The sequence below is a fragment of the Andrographis paniculata genome, unplaced genomic scaffold (genome assembly GCF_009805555.1).
Source record: "Andrographis paniculata isolate CXL003 unplaced genomic scaffold, ASM980555v1 Contig78END, whole genome shotgun sequence".
In the NCBI taxonomy this organism is placed as follows: Eukaryota; Viridiplantae; Streptophyta; class Magnoliopsida; order Lamiales; family Acanthaceae; genus Andrographis; species Andrographis paniculata.
The window spans coordinates 929,373-948,527 of NW_026137615.1; the positions used below are offsets into that span (position 1 = coordinate 929,373).

At 38.0% G+C, this 19,155-nt stretch overlaps 3 protein-coding genes across 3 annotated transcripts; 1 reads left to right on the plus strand and 2 right to left on the minus strand.

Moving 5' to 3' along the window:
* Position 1: 1 nt before the first annotated feature.
* Positions 2-1,005, minus strand: LOC127239954 (uncharacterized). The gene is made up of 2 exons (XM_051258351.1): positions 729-1,005; positions 2-639 (listed from the first exon to the last, which is right to left on the minus strand). The coding sequence occupies exons 1-2, from the start codon at positions 977-979 to the stop codon at positions 66-68; spliced, it is 825 nt and encodes a 274-aa protein (XP_051114308.1). The 5' UTR covers positions 980-1,005; the 3' UTR covers positions 2-65.
* On the minus strand, positions 979-5,173 carry LOC127239561 (uncharacterized). The gene is made up of 5 exons (XM_051257766.1): positions 5,159-5,173; positions 4,139-4,763; positions 3,961-4,049; positions 1,047-2,737; positions 979-982 (listed from the first exon to the last, which is right to left on the minus strand). Exons 4-5 carry the CDS (start codon positions 2,735-2,737, stop codon positions 979-981), a joined length of 1,695 nt encoding a protein of 564 aa, XP_051113723.1. The 5' UTR covers positions 3,961-4,049; positions 4,139-4,763; positions 5,159-5,173.
* A 10,977-nt stretch (positions 5,174-16,150) lies between these two features.
* Positions 16,151-18,700, plus strand: LOC127239562 (uncharacterized). The gene is made up of 6 exons (XM_051257767.1): positions 16,151-16,181; positions 17,305-17,480; positions 17,557-17,982; positions 18,062-18,187; positions 18,262-18,335; positions 18,433-18,700. The coding sequence occupies exons 1-6, from the start codon at positions 16,151-16,153 to the stop codon at positions 18,698-18,700; spliced, it is 1,101 nt and encodes a 366-aa protein (XP_051113724.1).
* Positions 18,701-19,155: the final 455 nt, after the last annotated feature.

A 19,155-nucleotide genomic window follows, 5' to 3' on the forward strand; every position in this document is an offset into this window, starting at 1 on the left:
GAGTTCGACATGACCTAATAGTATCAAGGTGAATCCTACAGTGCAAAAATAAAAGTCGAAGATATTCAACACAGGTCGGATACGCATACAAGTATTGTTAAATTGATGTGAAAAAACCTTCGCAACGGACTGATTTCATCTATATTTCCTAGGATGTAGCAATGAATTTGGTGCATCGTATTGTAATCAAGATTGAACCTAGAACCAAACAATCCTTTCCCGTGTTGTGTCCCGTCCTCCTCCCCTCGAGCAGCCCGGTTCTCTTTGGTCTCTATGTCTCCGAGATATCTTGAGCAGAAAGTCACGCATTCTTCCATGAGGTATCCACGTGCAATCGAACCCTCAGGTTGTGCCCTGTTCCGTACGTACCTCTTCAGAGTACCCAAGTACCGCTCAATGGGATACATCCACCGGTACTGCACCGGACCGGCCACCATAGCCTCCTCAGCCAAATGGATAGGCAGATGCTCCATTACATCAAAGAATGAAGGTGGGAATAGCTTTTCAAGATGGCATAGCGTCAAAGAAATTCTTTCTTGGATTCGCTCCAGTTCACGAACTGTGTTATGAGCTGAGCACATCGAATTGAAGAAGTTACAAAGTTCAATCAACACGAGCACAACATTTTTGGGAAGACACCTACAGGAAGTGTTGAATCAGCACCTTCAGTTATATTTAGAGGAGGCATATATCATGTTAATTAAAATAATTGCGTTTCAAGGGTATACCGTCGGGCAGCAATAGGTAGAATTCGTTGCATAAGAACATGGCAATCGTGGCTCTTAAGTCCCCATATTAGTTGTTGTTCTACCTTCACACGACGCGATAAGTTTGAACTGAACCCATGAGGTGGTCGGAGGTCCTTCAACACAGATAGGAATATCCGTTTTTCGGGGTTACTCATGGTGTACGTAGCTGCCGGCAAATATATAGCGCCCCTAGGACCCGATACCGGGTGTAAAGAACTACGTATTTGCATCAACTGTAAGTCTTTCCTCGTGTTCAGATTGTCCTTTGTTTTCCCCTTAGTTCCCAACAATGTATACAGTACATTCTCACACACATTCTTTTCAATGTGCATCAAGTCGAGGTTGTGACGTACCTCATTCTCAGACCAATAAGGGAGCTGAAAGAATATGCTCTTTTTTTTCCACACCTGTTGCTGCCCGTCCACCCCCCGGCGACGCTTGCGAGACCCCTGTGCAATGCGTTTCTCAATCAAGTCAACCGTACGATACTCAGTAGGCATATCCTGAAGCTGCTGCAGAAGTTCAGCGCCGGTCAAGCGAGAAGGCTTTCCATCAAAGCTCATCGAACCGTCAAATGCATGTTTATCAAAGCGCATTCTATGCCCAGCCGGCAGGAACCGTCGATGCCCGCAATAGCTATACTTATGTCCATTTTTCAGGTATCTGGAATGAGTTTTTAAACCACAAACAGGGCATGCATTCGCCCCACGAGTCGGCCACCCTGACAACATACCGTAACCGGGAAAATCACTAATAGTCCACAGCAATGCAGCTCGCATCTGGAAATCCTCCTTAGTACTCGCATCGTACGTCCGAACACCATCATACCAAAGCTCCTTAAGCTCATCGATCAAAGGTTGAAGGAAGACATCAATCCGATCCCCCGGGCCATGCGGGCCGTCTATAATCGTAGAGAGGATGAACGATGGTTGCTTCATGCACAGCCACGGAGGTAGGTTATATATCACAAGTACGACGGGCCAAATACTATAACTCACACTCATATTCCCAAAAGGGTTGAAACCGTCAGTGGCCAGACCGAGGCGTACGTTGCGAATCTCCTCAGAGAACGTCGGGTACCGATGATCGAAACTCTTCCACGCAGGACTATCTGCTGGATGACGCATCTTGCCATCGTCTACACGCCCTTCGGCATGCCATCTCATAGAAGATGCAGTTTTGGAAGATACGTACCATCGCTGCAATCGCGGAATTAATGGAAAGTACCTTAACTTCTTCACTGGAGATCTATCTTTACCCTGTGTAAATCGCTTTTCCCCACACACAACACAAACCTCACGGTCAACATCTTCCCCGGTAAACAACATGCAATTGTTGATGCACGCATGGATAGTCTTGCATGTGAACCCCAAGTCCTTGGTCAGCTTATTAGCCTCATAGAAGTTCTTCGGAAGGACAACATCGTCTGGAAGTGCATCCCGTAACAGCTCTAACAGCAAATCAATAGAATTATTAGACCAGTGGCACAAAACCTTCAAGTGCAAAAGCCGTGCGATAAACGAGAGTCTACTCATCTTCTTGCACCCTGGTATGAGCTCTTTCTCTACATCTTCTAACATCTTTCTATACCCCTTACTGCCATGATGTATATGTTCATTTTCGTCATCCCTATGAGGTTCATTTCCACTGGGCCCCGGATCGGTGTGCTCTGTATATGCACACTCTCGCAATAGAAGTTCTAGTTCCTCCTCCCAACGCATTGGCATATTGTCGTTTGCAACAGCAGGGTTCACCTCTCCTTCTCCGTGGCAAGTCCAAACCTTGTAGGTTTGGTCGAATCCATAACGAATACAATGGAGCAAGACATCTCTACGAGATTTTGTTAAGCGATTTCCGCAAGATGTACAGGGGCAATAGATGCAAGATTCAGAGCTACGATCTTTAAATGCGAAATCTAAGAAAGCCCTGACCCCGTCCAAATATTGAGCGGAGATATGGTTCGCATCGTCTATCCAACTCCTATCCATCTAGCAATATAATATACATGCGATTCCATCAACAAAACATGCAACCAAAAACATATAAGTACAACATAACCTTCACCGATATAATAGGAAACATGGATGCTCTTCATGACGCTAGCATTATAATTTATCACAACATTAACGCACATGGACCAAAATCAGCAGCCCTCACCACTTAAAAATCTTCCATAGATGCAATGTAAATAGTATTATATGGATATATTTCCCGTCACAAATGCTGGGCCGTCACAAATAGACACATCAGCAGCAAGAGAGAGTGAGAAAGAAGTGAAAAAGTTTCTGAAATTGACAAGACATGGGGAGTATGGGGGGGACATCCGTGTGTATGCTGCAACCACTATATCTATCTATCTATCTATCTATATGGGACTGGAAGATGGAGATTGAGATGGAAGACGTGTACTATAAGAATTTTGAGATAGATATACATATATATATATATAGAGGTACAGAAATGGCTCTCTACCCCAATTAGAGGGATACAAATAGGAATAGTACACAGCACCAAAGCCACAAGATTCACTGTATCTGTTTCCACCAAAACTGCATTTGCATCATCTTCTTCTCACATTACTACTCTCGCCCTCATCCTTTACTCTCTACTCTCTACTCCCTACTCTCAATGCAAAGTGTAAATAAGCCCTGGATTTTATCCTTAATTTATAGAAATGCTATAATGAATATATGTATGGGTGACTGTATGTGTATACGCATACTACAAATGCAGGATAACGAAATCTGATAGTAAATTACCTACGATCAGAAAACTGAACTGCAGTTCAAGAAGCATGCAACTTGAGGTATTTCGCAATTCATAAATCTTGTTAAATGCTTCCCAACAGCCGAATTAAGTTTCCTGACGTAATGTATTACTTTGTATTCTGAACAAATTAGCAAGAGGATTGAGCTAATATGTTTTAATCTAACATTTAAGCTACCAGAACAAAGAAATACCTCATAAATTTAACATACAGTAAAGCATTGCACTTGGTGTTTAACTATAAATTAAAGATAAATATCAAAAAAATAAATTCAACCAAAAAAACTCTCCTTCTGGACAAAGGAATACAAATTCACCTCAAATGTTACACACGATAAAGCCCAAACAAATGGAGTTAAAATGTAAGACTATATCCATACCGAGAAAGAGGCGAAGAACTTTGGAGTAATACCAAATCTTTCGGGAGAAAACTTAAAAACCTTACCTAGATGCCGGAGTAGATCCCTCGTTTCCGTTGATTTCACAATGCTCGTCGTCCTGCAGGTTCAGAGGAAGGAAACTCGATCGAGTTTTCTACAAGGGAGAAATGAGATTATGCCCTAATTTGTCGAAGATACCTCGCGTAATACAAAATCTTTTTCGAGCTACCTTCAAAACCTTACCTGGGTGAGGTGCGCCGGAGTAGATCCCAGGGACGGATCGATTTCACCTCGCGCGTCGTCGTCGGCAGCTACAGGAAATCGGATCGCGGGCGACTGTGAGAAGCGAACGAGGGAAATGAACCAGATGCCCTAATTTGTCTAAGTGTGGGATGATATAGCGTTTTTGTCCATTTTGATCGTTTCTGGAATGAAAGCGTCAATCCAGTATTTTACTTTTTTTTTTTTTTTTTTTTAATTTAACTTTTCCAAAAATAAAAAATTAAATACCAGTAGTTACGAACACTTTACGTAACTAATGTTATTTTGACCAAATTCTACCATCTCATTATTTGTTACGATATTTTTTGCGTAACGACAGAACCTAAAACGTTGACCGGGTTTTTTTTTTTCGTCACGGATTTTGTCGTAACTAATATATCTATTTGTTACGATTTTATTGTTACGGACTCTCAACCCGTGGTGAATAGCCCTTTTTTTGGTAGTGGAATGAGCTATTCAAGATTACAAAAACATTACAATTTTAAAATAATGACGTCGCAGATCCTTCTTAAAGAAAATGTACGTTTTTGGCCACTCCACAAACTCCTCCATTTCATTAAATCCAGCATCAGACCAAAACGTGTACCTATAAAATTCATTGACATCATATAACGACTGTTGGACGCTAGAAAAAGCAAAACAGTCATTAATAAAACTGAAAAAATATCACAAGAGTTCATATTGCTTACCGCTTATAGGTGAACCACCCTGAAAAATAAGGTAAAGTAAATTAAACGAATGAGCTATTCAAGATTACAAAAACATTACAATTTTAAAATAATGACGTCGCAGATCCTTCTTAAAGAAAAATGTACGTTTTTGGCCACTCCACAAACTCCTCCATTTCATTAAATCCAGCATCAGACCAAAACGTGTACCTATAAAATTCATTGACATCATATAACGACTGTTGGACGCTAGAAAAAGCAAAACAGTCATTAATAAAACTGAAAAAATATCACAAGAGTTCATATTGCTTACCGCTTATAGGTGAACCACCCTGAAAAATATATCATCGTGGTCACTTCTGCTGACAGGCATACCTGAAATATAACATTTAAACCTCAATAACCAATAAGCAATGATTTAAAATAAAAAGTTCTAAATCATACCCCAATCGTATCACCATAGGTGCCAATCAAGATTTGGACTTCTCCCCATTTAAATCTTTCGAAAGACTGCTCAATAAATAAACCATCAAATTGTGCATATATATTTATTTTGTATGTGCGCGTGTGCAACCATATATGAACAATAAAATAGTCTATAGAGACAATTACGGGATCCTTGGCGACTTTGAAGCGAAAGTGTTCAAACAATCTCATTAATGTCCTTACATGTTTCCTTAAACTGACAAGAGAATAAAACATAAAATTGTAAGCATGTGTAACGATTAAGTTATATAAAACTTCAATGACAATATTCAAAATATATAATGTTTGTTACTTTTAATTCTCAACTTCATTTCAATATATTTTGTTGGTATTCAAGTGACTAACTGACCATGACATTAGCGAGTGAGTGTGTCTGTTTTTTGTTGTTATTCTATACTTTTCGGTCGTTCACTTGTAATTGCATTACAGAAATCAATGATTATCATGTGATATATATGGCAGACAAAGTTAAGAGTTGAAACAATTTCTATTATTGTTTTTATTTATTTTTTCTTTCAAATAGAGAAAGTTTATTAGAATGATAACATACTAATAACAAAAGGAATGCAGATCTATAAAATAAAATAAAATAATATTCAATTTTGCTCAACAATGAACATCATAATAAACAATAATTGAACTCACTAACAATAAACATCATTATAAATATGACCTGAAAAACAATATCAATGCTATCGCTAAAAGATATGCAGTGCTTCTTACTAAAAATACAATCTAACCTATTCATTATATTAAGTGCTAATGAGATATAACAAGATCAAAACAAATATGCATTCTAACTCACTGCTTACCTACAGTAATCTAACTCAACTCACGTACCAGAATATAAGAACTCTTTCTTCTTTTTCTTCGCTAAGAAGTTTTGAGCAGAGAGAGAGGAGAATCTCTTCCAACAAGTTTTCCAGAGATTTGGTAATAGCTGAAACAAAGAAAGCAAATAAAAACATTTCACAATCCAGAACTTGATACCAAGAGGAAAAATGTATAAAGAGAAAAAAACGAATAAAAACTTTATTCTAATTGTATTTTTGAAGCGCTTCTGCCGTAACGGCGGCGGCGGAGGAGCGATTCCAGCTGCTGCGTTTGCGTTCATCATGGTGAAGAGAGAATTTCTCTCATGAAAATTTTATGTTGGGAAAATGACAGAATGTGAAATGATTTTACTTTCTATAGACTTGTTTCGAAACCAAACCGCCCGCCGGTTCGCGGATTCTAACCTGAACCGGCCGTCGAACCGCCGGTTCATATATTTTTTTATTTTATCTTTTTTTGAAAAAAGAAAATATTACAGACTTACCGGTGAAGATCGCGGCCGGAAGAGAAGGAAAGTACAAAGAAGAGACGGAGAAAGTGGAAGGAAAAAATAAAATAAAATAAAAAATTTGGATAATGCCTCACTTCCGGCGACGGGCGGCGGGGAGAAGAAAAACGTCGGCGGACATGGAGAAGAATAATGCCTCACTTCCGGCGACGGGCGGCGGGGAGAAGAAGAACGTCGGCGGACATGGAGAAGAAGGGAGAAGAAATACTATGCAGAAGAGAAGAGAGAAGAGAGAAGAAGGGGAGGGCGCCTGGTCGTGGTGGACTGGTGGTTAGGGTTTTTCTTTCATTTTACTGTATTTATAAATAAATATATATTATAATAATAAAATTAATATACTTCTATTTATTTTAACTTTTAGCTATGAAATTAAAATTTGGGGTAAAATTGTTTTTTTCTTTCTATTATAACCTTATTAATATAGTATAATATAAACATAACGAGATTTGTGTAATGAAGTATATTGCAAATTGTAAATATATTTCAATATTAAGTAGGAAGTACAGTTAGTCAAAAAAAAAATAAATATTTTATTATAAAATAAACTAAAATAAAAAAATAATAATAATTAATTAGAGGATGAAGGGAATACTATTTTTGTATTTTTTTTTACCCTAAAGGTACAATATTAAAAATAAATAAAATAAAAATAAAAATAGACCTATATTAAAACTCATGTAAAAAATTTAAGATATTTTTATTTCACCAGATAATATTATTTTTAATATTAATTGAAAACTTTACATATGAAATGAACAAAACCAAAAAAATATTAAAAAAATATATACTTTTTTCGTTATTAAAAAATAGATTTATTTATTTTTGGCATAGATTTTAATACAATATTTATTTATTTATTTTTACTTTTTATAATAAGTGAAGTGATAAAAATATACATATATGAATGTATTTTCTAAAATATAGCTTTTTTTATGATAGATAATAAATAATTTTATTTTTATGCTATATGGAATAATAAATATTTTCTACATTCGATATAATTATGTTATTTTATTTGACTATGGTACTAAGAAATAATAATATATTTATGCAAAAGTGTGATCGGTGAAAAATAAAGTGACACTATTATATAGAAAATTTATTAAAAAATAAATAATGTGATTAATAGAAAAACCAATCACAAATAACTTATTTTTTAAAAAAATAATTGAATAATAAATTGTGAGTTAGTAAAATTGCTAATTATAAAAAAATTGTATATAAATTTAACGAAAATTTTAAAAAATAATATAAATATAATTAACAAAAAGAGTATATTTTTAACAATATTTCATTAAACAAATATTAAAAAATATCAATACTTGAATCGGTATACTCGAGAAAGAATTGAAAGAACTTTCATTATAACTAATAAATAATAAATTGTAACATAATGTTTGTAATAAATAAATAAATATATAGATAAATATAACAAATCATATACAAGCTATCAAATTTTATTCACCTAAATAATTTTTTTATTAATATAATTTTCAGTATATATAATATACTCCTACCGTCCCATATCTATGTATTCGTTTAATTTTTGTAAGGAATTTTAGAAATATTAGTATTTTTTCCGTCACATAAAAAGAATACCATTTTCTACTTTTGTCCATCCCAAAACAACGGTACCATTTCCTAATTTAGTAATTGTACTACGTACCTAACATAATAAATACTTTTACAACTTACAATATATTACACAAATACCATCACTTTTATAACACACCATAGTAATAGGGACATTTTTGTCTTTTTTACTATAAACTAATATAATACTAATAAACTTTACGTGTAAAAAGCAAACGGTGCTCTTCTTGCGGGACGGATGGAGTATTATATTGAAATATAGTAGGAATAAAGTACAAATGACTAAAATGACTTTATTAGTATTGTGTGATATAAATGTACCGACATTTGTTTAATATATTCAAAGTTGTAAGGGTATTTGTAATGTTAGGTAGATAATATAGTTATTAAAAAAATGAATATTTTGTTACGAGACAGACCAAAATGAAAAAATGGATAATTTGTTAAGTGACAGAAGAAGTATATTATTTTTATCTCAATTAAAAGTATTATTTTATTATTTTCGTCTATCTAATAAAAAAATATTTATTTTTTATTATAATAAAAGTAATTAAATGATAATACATACAATTAATTTATATATAAAGTACAAATAAAAATATATTAAAATTATTTTATACATTTCTTTTAAATAAAAAATATTATTATTTTTTTAATATACTATAAAATTCCGAATAATATAGAAGAGTATATTTTATTCTTTTATAGAAAAACTATAATTGAATACAAGAGTATTATAATATAAAATAATCATTAAAAAAAATAGTAGTACTAAATAAACAAATTCTATATAAATTTAATAACAAATTTAATTTAAAATATTAAATAAATTATTAAAAATATATGGAGAGAGAAAGCAAGAGAGAGTACGTGCATACTTGTTCCAACGGCCCCAACCCCACTCCTTTACTATTAAAAATATATATATATGCTAAAATTTTATATGTTTGTTTGAGTTTTGAATTTTGAAATTAAATTTTAAATACTCTTTATGTGCTACTTTTTTTTTTTTTTAGTTGTCCAAGTGATGAAGGAATTTAGTGAATTTATCGAATCGTGTCGAAATTACTTAAAATGATGGTAAGAGTGTATTGGCTTAATCATGGTAGTGTTTCTCATCAACCCTATAATCTTGAATGGCGTGTTTTAGGCCACAGATAAAACTTACATCGCTTACCCGTTAATTGAATTAGAACACAATAGAATAGACACAATAATATAACCACAATATAGTTGTGTGGCAAGTGGAAGTCTAGTACTTAGTTGTGTGCTAAATTTTAATCAATACTATGCCTCCAAGTTATTACACGGTAATACAATTTAAATACCATAGAAACAAAATGAGATATGGTTTGTACTCGGACCGCAACCCTATATGTTGGAATCATTAATGCATATACCCTCCGTAAGCTACTGCGTACTTACAACAACCGTGACATTATACTTCAGTTGCAATTATGTATGCCCTGGTTACCTGTGGCTGGGGAAACGGTCTTTTTTTTTACTTCAAATAGCATGTATTTACTACTGATGGTTAAAGAAGACATCAACAAATACTTAAGTTGTATGACATATGCAGTTGGTTAGTATGACGAGTTTAATACAACAACTATAACTCCTAGTAATAACCAAAAAATAGGATAGCATGTACCTTCAAAACAATTAGATATTACATTAACCATCCGTCCCTACAGAGCTATATCATCAAATGCCTCAGTACATGAAAAATATACCTGCAGAATATAACTATGAACCTCCACAACTTCATCATATACCTGCGTGAAAGGGCTACATACCACTTACTACTGCAAATAAGTCGGTGGATCCAACCGGTTACATCCTAGAGACACAAAAAAAATTACAATATAGCTATTGAATACATACCTACTGTCTTAATATATACTCCTGAAAGACAAAAAGATGTACAATGAAAAAAAGGTTCGCTAATCCATTTGTTGCTTGCAACTTCTTCTATTATGTCCAAGACGCCCACAACGACCACATTTTCGTGGATTTTTTACCTGCTGGGATTCGAACCTTCGCTTCTTTGGCCGGCCTGGTTGGACAGACGACGGAGGAGGGTGAATTTGGTCCGCCTGAATGTCAACAATCACGTCCATATCATGCGTCGGTACGAGATTTATTGGTTCCTGATACGTTTTTCTGTAGCATTCAATGCTATAGTAAAGATCGCAAAAATCACAAATTGACATACTGCATTTTTCAATGCAAGCGCAGGCATGCTTGCAGGGCAATCTGAACATTTGCCATTCTCAACAAGAGCATTTGCGCGCCTCCAAATCGACTGCGTATCTTTCATTACAATCTGTTACCTTGAATACAATTCTAGAGGATGAACTGCACTGTAGCCGTCGAGACGCCATGTATGACAGTGCCAACTTGCTCTCCTGTTTTGGACAAAGCCTTCCATGCATTATCTCCGACTTTTCGCGGCGTTCATTCATCATTACCATCACTTGCCTTCTAATGGTATCCAACATCCCAACGAATGGCATTGACCTCGCGGATCTCTCCCAACTATTCCATGACTCAGCAATGTTATTATTTATTATTCCCCAACAAGTGCCTCTGAATAGTGAATTTGCCCAACATTCTGGGTGTGATTGGATAATGAAGTCACGGGCCAACAAATAAGAACACAAATAACTACAAATGTTTCCAACGTATAACAGATCGCATGGAAAACAACACACACGAACAACTATACCCAACATTCTAACAAAATGACAACCGTAGCTAATATCAAATTATGTACCACAAAATGCTAAAGTAAACATCCCATCATCCCCATCCACTGCAATTGTACTTAGCAGACACCCTTTGTGTTTGTTTTTTATATGTGTCCCATCAAGAAAGAGTAGGGGCCTGCAACCCCTCAAAAACCCCAGCCGGCATGCACCTAAACAAACAAAAAGATGCTGGAAACGTTTGGTTGCCTACTCAACTTCGCAGTCTATAATACTTCCCGGATTTGACTCCCGAAGTGCATGACAGTAACACGGAAGTTGTGAGAAACTGTCTCTACCTCAACCATTAACTGCCCTTATCGCATTCTCCTTGCCACGCCATGCTTTATGATATTTCACGTCAATCCCATAATCTGTTTGGATATGCTCCCGGATGTTGGATGCCTTATACGCTGGCATAGAGAGTATCTTATCTTTGTAGACTTCAGAAATCTAGTTCGCATCGGCTGCTGGATGATATCTTGATTGCAATAGACTCAGAGTACATATGTGATGTAAATTGCACTTACGAATGCTGAATGACGCATCACGAGCATGGAAGGATGCATAAATACGCCAACCATAGCCTTTGTCGATGCACAATAATTTTGCTCGAATCATTCTTTTGGTACTTGAAGTGTTTATGAGTGGCAATAGAATAATTCTTCAATAACTTTCTAAACTCCTGCGGTCCCTTGAATGTCTGACCTTCCCCGACAATCCATCTCTACATTGCAATTAGACTAGTACTTTCATTGGGAATAAAGATACCACTTGCGCCATCTTCTTTCAATCCCGAACATTCGGCCTCACCCCTGCATTACAAATACAATAATAAGAATAAAAATTCTGTCATATGTAAGTAGTTCTAATTTTATATGGTAATAGATCTTTTCTTCGTAAATAAAAAAACATGGGTACCCATCTTACTCAACAGAGTATGTCCATGGTTTCTACGGTTACCTACCGTGTCATCCAGGGTATTTAAAAGAACAACTGCATCTATTCACCGCAGTAGGCTACGTGATGCAGTAAATGCCACGGGCTACGCGAAATTTCAACGCATCGATCATGGTACACCTACCTAAACCGGATTGCTAGAGGATATTGACAGTGACGTGTAAAGAATGAGTGAAAATCGTTAAATACCTTCAAGACGTTATATCCCCACTACATATCTTTACAATCTCTTCGTGGTTCGTTCTGCACCGCGCTACTACACAATCGCGGAGGTGGATACTTACTACCTACAAACAACATCGCAACGATATACCACGGTATTGTTGTATGCCAATATCATGAAAGAATTATTACTAACGTAACCTATAAACATGTTTTTAGATGTGTTGAACATGACATTATAAGTGCTTACAGACTGCATTATAAGTGCTTACAGACTGCATTCTTTCATAAGGCACAATTGTGTGAGCATTCTATAACAAAGTTGAATAAAGACTACTTAATTACAAATGATGAGTAACGTACATGCGTCCAACCGTGCTTCGGAGAGGCATGCTCCGGTGCTCGCTTCTACACCGTGCAATCATATCCACAAACATTACCTTTAACAAGATATGCATTCTCCACATATTGGCGACATCATCGTCACATAATAACGTCATGTAGCTTTTCTGAATAAGTGCAATATATTGGAGTTTTACCGCCTCAACACTCACCTTATTCCATCTTTTTGATAGATTCCGGTAAAGATCCTCGAGCGTGGTGCCCTCTTCTAAACCAATTACATGATGCTCACCTTCGTACGAACATATAATTAATAATTTCAAACTACTTTTTCTCTGTGTCCATCGGAACCTAACGATCAAACCAATGTATGTATGAATTATATTATGTCATATCGGCGATTCGACAATCTTACACATAATAGACTAAAATCATATGTTAACCTAGAATTCTAGTGATTACTGATTCTCAAATAACAATAAATTACCCAATTCACAAATATAACATTTACAAACTAGTTACCAACAAAATTTTCTATCAAAATCACCAAAAAAATTAATTATCAAAATCACCAAAAAATTACCCACTACACAAATCTCATACTTCATGTATAAATTTCTACTAGTTCAACAAGCATCAACATTTTCCACAAAACCCTAAAAATAACAATTTTCTTACTAATCCAAATGTTATTGAAGTGCGCAACCTTGGATGACGGTCCTTGAAAATTCTCCCACCGAAGCGTGACCTCGGACGACGGTCTGAGAAGCTTCTCCCACCAAAGCGCGCGACCTCACACGACATCAAACTGGGTGTACAGAGGGAGGACGGATAGCTAAGTAGACGGAATATCGGAGAAAGAACAGCGAACCGTCCGTGGGAAGAAGGGGAGAGAGTTTTTCACACCGGAAACTGGGCGAAGAAAAGTTGATTCCGACCATATGAGAGAGGATTCAACGGACGAGAAAATTTTCAGTGCGAATAAAACTGTCTGGAAGGAAAGGAGAAGAAGAATCGAGGAAATAGGGGAAGAAAGAAAGAAAAATAATAACCGGGGAGTGCATACAAAGAATTTATCCATAGGGACTGAATCTCAATTGATAAATGGACAGAGAGATTTATCCCCAATTGTCCGTTTTAAAAATCCAATAAAATACCCCTATAAAATAAATGTGAAATAACACGTCTATCATATTATACATGCAGGTAATCATGAAACAGCGCACAGTGAGAAAACAGCACCATGATATGACTGCAGTTGCTGTCACCACAATTACTCTCCTTTCTCTCCCTCTCCGAGTAAAAACAACCTAATTTTTTAATTTTTTCCAAATTTAATATATTAAATAAAATTACTATTTTTTAGATTATATTAAAAAATAATTTTACATTAAACTTATGACGTTAATATATATTTATATAATATAAATAAATAATTTAAATTTTAAAAAATATTAATATTCAAATTTTAAACATTCAACCAAACATTTTGTTAGTATTAATTTGCATAATTTTCTTCTTAAAAATATCAAATTAAATTTTTTTATATTTTTATATTATATTAAAAAAATATTTTTATATCAAAATATCATATCAATGCATATTCATGTTAATAATTATTCAAATTGAAAAATTCTACTATCAATACTCAAACTAAAATTCTAACCCCAACCAAACACATTGTTAAGTTTATTTACTGTATTTTTTCTTCAAAATTATCAAATCAAATTCTTATTTTTTTATTTATTATATCATGTTACTAAAAATCAATTTTGTATAAAAAAATATCACATAAATAGCTATTTATATAATATAAAAAATATATTTAAATTTACTATTCAAAATTCAAATTCAAAACTTAAATATTCAACACACCATTTGATTTTATTTTATTTATTTATTTTAAAAAATATCAAATTAAACTCTTATTTTTTTTATTTTTATATTTGTTGATGCAATTTTTCAACAAAACAAAGTATAATTCGACAATAATATCGAACTTGAATAAAACTTTATTTGTAGCATAAAGCAGTAAAATACATGAAAAATAGAAGATGACCCCCAAAAGAAATTTGCAAACAAGTTGAGTTTTTCTGAGATTTGAAGATAATTTCTAAAATAAACCTAAATCCTTAAATACTCATTAAAGAAAATGGTTGAAACCGTTATCTGAACGGTTACAGCGACCATTCTCAATCGCCCACCAATTCCTCCTCCAATGATACGTGTTTTAAATGTTTCACCAACCGCTCCCACCAAAAGAACTCAACTGACTCGATCGACCACCTCTGGGCACTTTACCTCTTTAAATGGACGGCTAGTCTTGAACGACTACTCAATTGCCCATTCGAGCAACCACCATTTAGTCCCCTCTAATGGCTGAACAACCATCCGTTCAGACGATTCATCGGTCGCCCCATTTTCTCTTGTCTGACCTCCGTATCACCCGTCTTACTTCGCCCGACCTCATTTGGCCCGACCTCCGTATCGGCCGTCTTACTTCGCCCGACCTCATTTGGCCCGACCCCCGTATCGGCCGTCTTACTTCGCTTGACCTCATTTGGCCCGACCTCCATATCGGCCGTCTTACTTCGCCCGACCTCTATATTGGCCGTATTCCTTTGCCCGACCTCGTTTGGCCCGACCTCTGTATCGGCCGTCTTCTTTTGCCCGACCTCATTTGGTCCGACTACGGGCCAACCGATCGGATCAAGTGACCGCCTCTTGGTCGCCTTATCTTCTTAGATGGACGGCTAGTCCAACCGACTACCCTGAGAAACCCCTTAATCAACTGTCGGGCCCAACGACGGGCCTACATCTCCTCCTATCTTGGGACTTCCAACTTGCCCGCCGCCATCGGACTTCCAAACGCCACTCCTTGATCGCCGCATGACAAGAAGTTTGGAAGTTCGCAACCTATGTTGAAATCATGACCCCACTCTTAAAAACCTCTCCTTCAACTTTGCTAAATTCACGTATCCATTAACGCACAATTTCTTCCACAAAACCTCTCATCTTCTTTACTGGTTTTTCTCTGTTTCTCTGCAACTCAAGGTCATGGCGAACCAATACGTCCCTGCACTCCCTTTTGACGGAACCGTCCCAGAAGTATCATTTGTTGCTACGAAAGTACTAACTCCTACCATCCACCCATACTGTACGACCCCTGAAGACTCCAACCGGATGAGGGAGGTATTGGAAGCAGGAAATCCCCTCGCTGTCAATAATCCCAACTACAATGTCATCCATCTCCATGACAGTATCAAAACACATCTGACGGACCCTAAAGACCCCTTCCGCACCTGGTATAATAGGGTGGCGGAGCATTTTCAAGACCAGTGGAAACGCCAACAAATCGACCATGCGATATTCCTATTGACTTTCCCATTTCACTTGCACAAAAAAGTGCTTCTGGCGATGTTGGTGTTTTGGCACTCAGAGATGGGTATCTTCTTCCTGCTGACGGGCCCCATTGGCCCAATTCTCATGGATGTGGCCATGATTGCCCATCTTCCCATCATGGGTGAGGACCCTGTGATGGGAGCCCTAGATAGGCAAAAGCCAGATGCGGCCTGTTTGGGCTGGTCTTTAGCCGGCGTTAAAGAATGGGGCTGAACCAAATTTTCGACCGACCAACAAGGGGCAGCCGGGACTCCTGTGACCGACCGCGAACATGTCGCCTTCCTTCTCTTCTGGCTCTGTAGGTATGTCATAGTCTCCCCTTCCAAATGTGTCATTCCTTCCCATCTCGACCTAGCTATCCATATAGCTTCAGGTCGTTTCTTTTCTCTTGGCACTCTCTTCCTTGCCAATCTTTTTGAAGGTCTATCTAGGTTTAGTACCCGCCTTATAGATAGTGATAGCAAAAAATTAGATACCGCTGCGTCGGGCCCTTTTTGGTTTCTGGAACTTTGGTTCTGTCTCTATTTCCCCGGCGTGTACCAACTTGGCCGTCCTCTTATTACTCCAACCCTCGAAAAATCCTTAGGATTAGCCCTCAACCGACTTTGTTTAGGTCACAACAACCTCCAATCATCCGACCCCATCATTACTGCTATCTTAACCGACAACTGCAGCAACTCTTGTTTTTACGTATATAGGAAATATGCTTGCTACGCGTCTGGTCTTTTTTGGCCTTTTCCTGTGTCTTCACCCATAGCTGAACCTGACCCTCTTCCTCATCCAACTTACTCTTTCTCCTGGGATTCTGCCCTTGAACCCAGGTCTTTATTTGTTAGTAAGAAATTTGATAAGAAGGGCCATAAATCATTCTATACTTTCAGTTATCAGCCTCAATTTTTGGCATGCCAATTCGGTTGCCACCAAGGCTTACCTGGCCCCATCGCCCGTCCTCACCTAATACCTCAAAGCCCGGACGGGCGGGTCATCCCTGAGTTGATTTCTCCTTATATTCCCAACTTACCAACTACATAAGTTCCAATTCTTACATTCCCTTCCATTCTTCTCCCGACTCTGTCGAGTCCTTCCGTGAATGGTGGTCGGTCACTTGAGCCCTAATTGCCCCTGAAAAAGATCAGTTGTTGGGTGTTCTCCTGCCCCAGCCTGCCTTGGTGTCAGGGGCGGCTCAATCGATTAGCACCCGAAGAAAAGTAGCCGCCCCGAGTACCAGGTCAAGCGCCCCAAAAAGAAAAAGGAAAGCTTCCCAGATCTAGACAGTCCCGACCCCTGGAACAGACCAACAGGCTTCAAAAGACTTCTCATCAGGTCGGGTGCCAGTAAAGACCCAACCCCGTTTAGGTACGTTCCATAAGTCCTGACTTATTCTAATATTTCCGTAACTTTCTAACTTATCACTCTTACTATCAGGCCCGACCTCGGCAAAACCGACTGTCCAACCTACTCCAACCTCGGCCAAACCACCACCAATGATTAGTCAGGAGGTAGACCCGACTAAGAGGCAGTCCCCTCCTTCTCAGCCGATGATTGGTCGGAAAGAGGCCCCAACCAAGAGACAATCCTTGCCAACATCGCTAAAAGACCCGGTAAGCTTCCTTAACAGCCGATTTTCACCACTTCAAAACTCATATTGGAAATAAATATTTAACATATTTATTGCAGAAGCCTTCAACATCTAAACCAGCGGCAGCAAGGGTCTCATCTGATAATGAGGCGACTGCTTCGCAAATGGGCAGATTGCCATATGTGGCTTCAGACTCGTCTATCCTTAACGAGGAGCCAATTGCACCGCCTGCATCCGCCTCTGCTGCGGTCGCCTCTGTTGCAATCGCTTCTGCTGCGGCCGCCTCTATTGCAGCCGCCCCCAACGCGGCCGCTCCAATTGACAGAGATGTCTTAGGTGCGGCCGTCCAAGTTGCACCCGATGTACCAACTGCGGCCGCCCCAGGTGCAGCCGACCCGAGAGCAGCAGACCCTGTTCCAGAAGCGGCCAGACGGGAAGAAGAACCTGCAGCCGCCCAACCAAGAGGTCTCTTGCACGAACTAGAAGAGATTTCTTCTTCTGATTCGGAGACCTCTGTCAACCTGGTAAAATCTTCAAACTCCCTTTTCCTTACTAAGAGCCAACTTTCAACCCATATTAAATACTTTATATCTCAACTTATAGGGACCCAGGTCAGCACCGCAGCGACCATTCGCAGCAGCCGAAGAGTCAGCCGTTGCGGCACCAGCTGCCCGTGTTCCCCGACCAACGACACTCCTTTCACCCTCCGTGACCATGGTCCACCCGGAAGTAAGTAAAGTTCCCACAAATAATTCTTAATATTTTTCTCCATGAGACCTAATTAATAAAATTACTCATTTCAGGGACATCTTGATCTAGCCCCTCTGTCGGCCATTCCGATTTTCCGGCGGACATTCAGGCCATATTCGCTCAGGCTGTCAACCGACCTTTCCCCGACTTAGGGTCAGACTTCTTAGACAGTCTCCTCCAGGCGATTGGTGGCCTTCTATTTCAAATTCATTCATAATCGGCAGCCGCCCCATTCTGCATCGGCTGATGGAGAGATTAGCCGAACTCCGAAACGACATCTTACTCGCCCGACTCCTGTCAGCCGAACCATCCCAACCCAGTTCGGATCAAATAAGTCCGGAGGCTTCCTTGGCTAAAACCAGGGAATCACTTCAACAAGCTGCTGGAAGGCTGGACGAACTCCTCAGTGCCAGAAGAAAGAGGCAAAATGGAGGGCGCTTCGTCAAGAACAATCTGTCCTTGAGGGCCACGTGGCCTACGAACAGCGCCTAATTAAGCGATATAAGAAAAATGAGTCCAGCTTGGACCAAGAATTAAAGATTCAAACCCGATCTCAATTTATCAGACAATATCATGCGGCTGTTAATAACCGACGGCTGTCCGTGACCGAAGACAAATGGTCCCAGATTAAAATTGCCTTGGGGGCCTTTCTGTAAAATAATGGTACATTCACCCCTGCTGTAGCATTTGATGCCTGTCTCGGTTCGGTTAGCAAAGCATTCTATTCTAAAAGCTTGTTTCTCCTATCTACAAGGATCACTTTCCAAACTCCGAATCTCCATGGAACAAATAAAACTCATTTCTTTTATAAACATCCTTGTCCCCTTGTAAAAAAATAAGCACCCGTCCAGAAACAATTTGAACTTTGAGCATACCTGAAGTATTTATTAAAATGTCATACAAACGTCCCCATGTTTCTGCGAGCAATTGGGAAGGTGCTATCCAAC

Bases quoted from the DNA above. Each gene is read 5' to 3' on its own strand.
- LOC127239954 (XM_051258351.1), bottom strand. From the start codon at position 979: ATGCAAATACGTAGTTCTTTACACCCGGTATCGGGTCCTAGGGGCGCT. The intron at 640-728 runs GTATACCCTTGA...CACTTCCTGTAG, and splicing joins CTACCTATTGCTGCCCGACG to GTGTCTTCCCAAAAATGTTG.
- LOC127239561 (XM_051257766.1), bottom strand. From the start codon at position 2,737: ATGGATAGGAGTTGGATAGACGATGCGAACCATATCTCCGCTCAATAT.
- LOC127239562 (XM_051257767.1), top strand. From the start codon at position 16,151: ATGTCGCCTTCCTTCTCTTCTGGCTCTGTAG. The intron at 16,182-17,304 runs GTATGTCATAGT...TCTTACTATCAG, and splicing joins CTTCTCTTCTGGCTCTGTAG to GCCCGACCTCGGCAAAACCG. The intron at 17,481-17,556 runs GTAAGCTTCCTT...TATTTATTGCAG, and splicing joins CAACATCGCTAAAAGACCCG to AAGCCTTCAACATCTAAACC.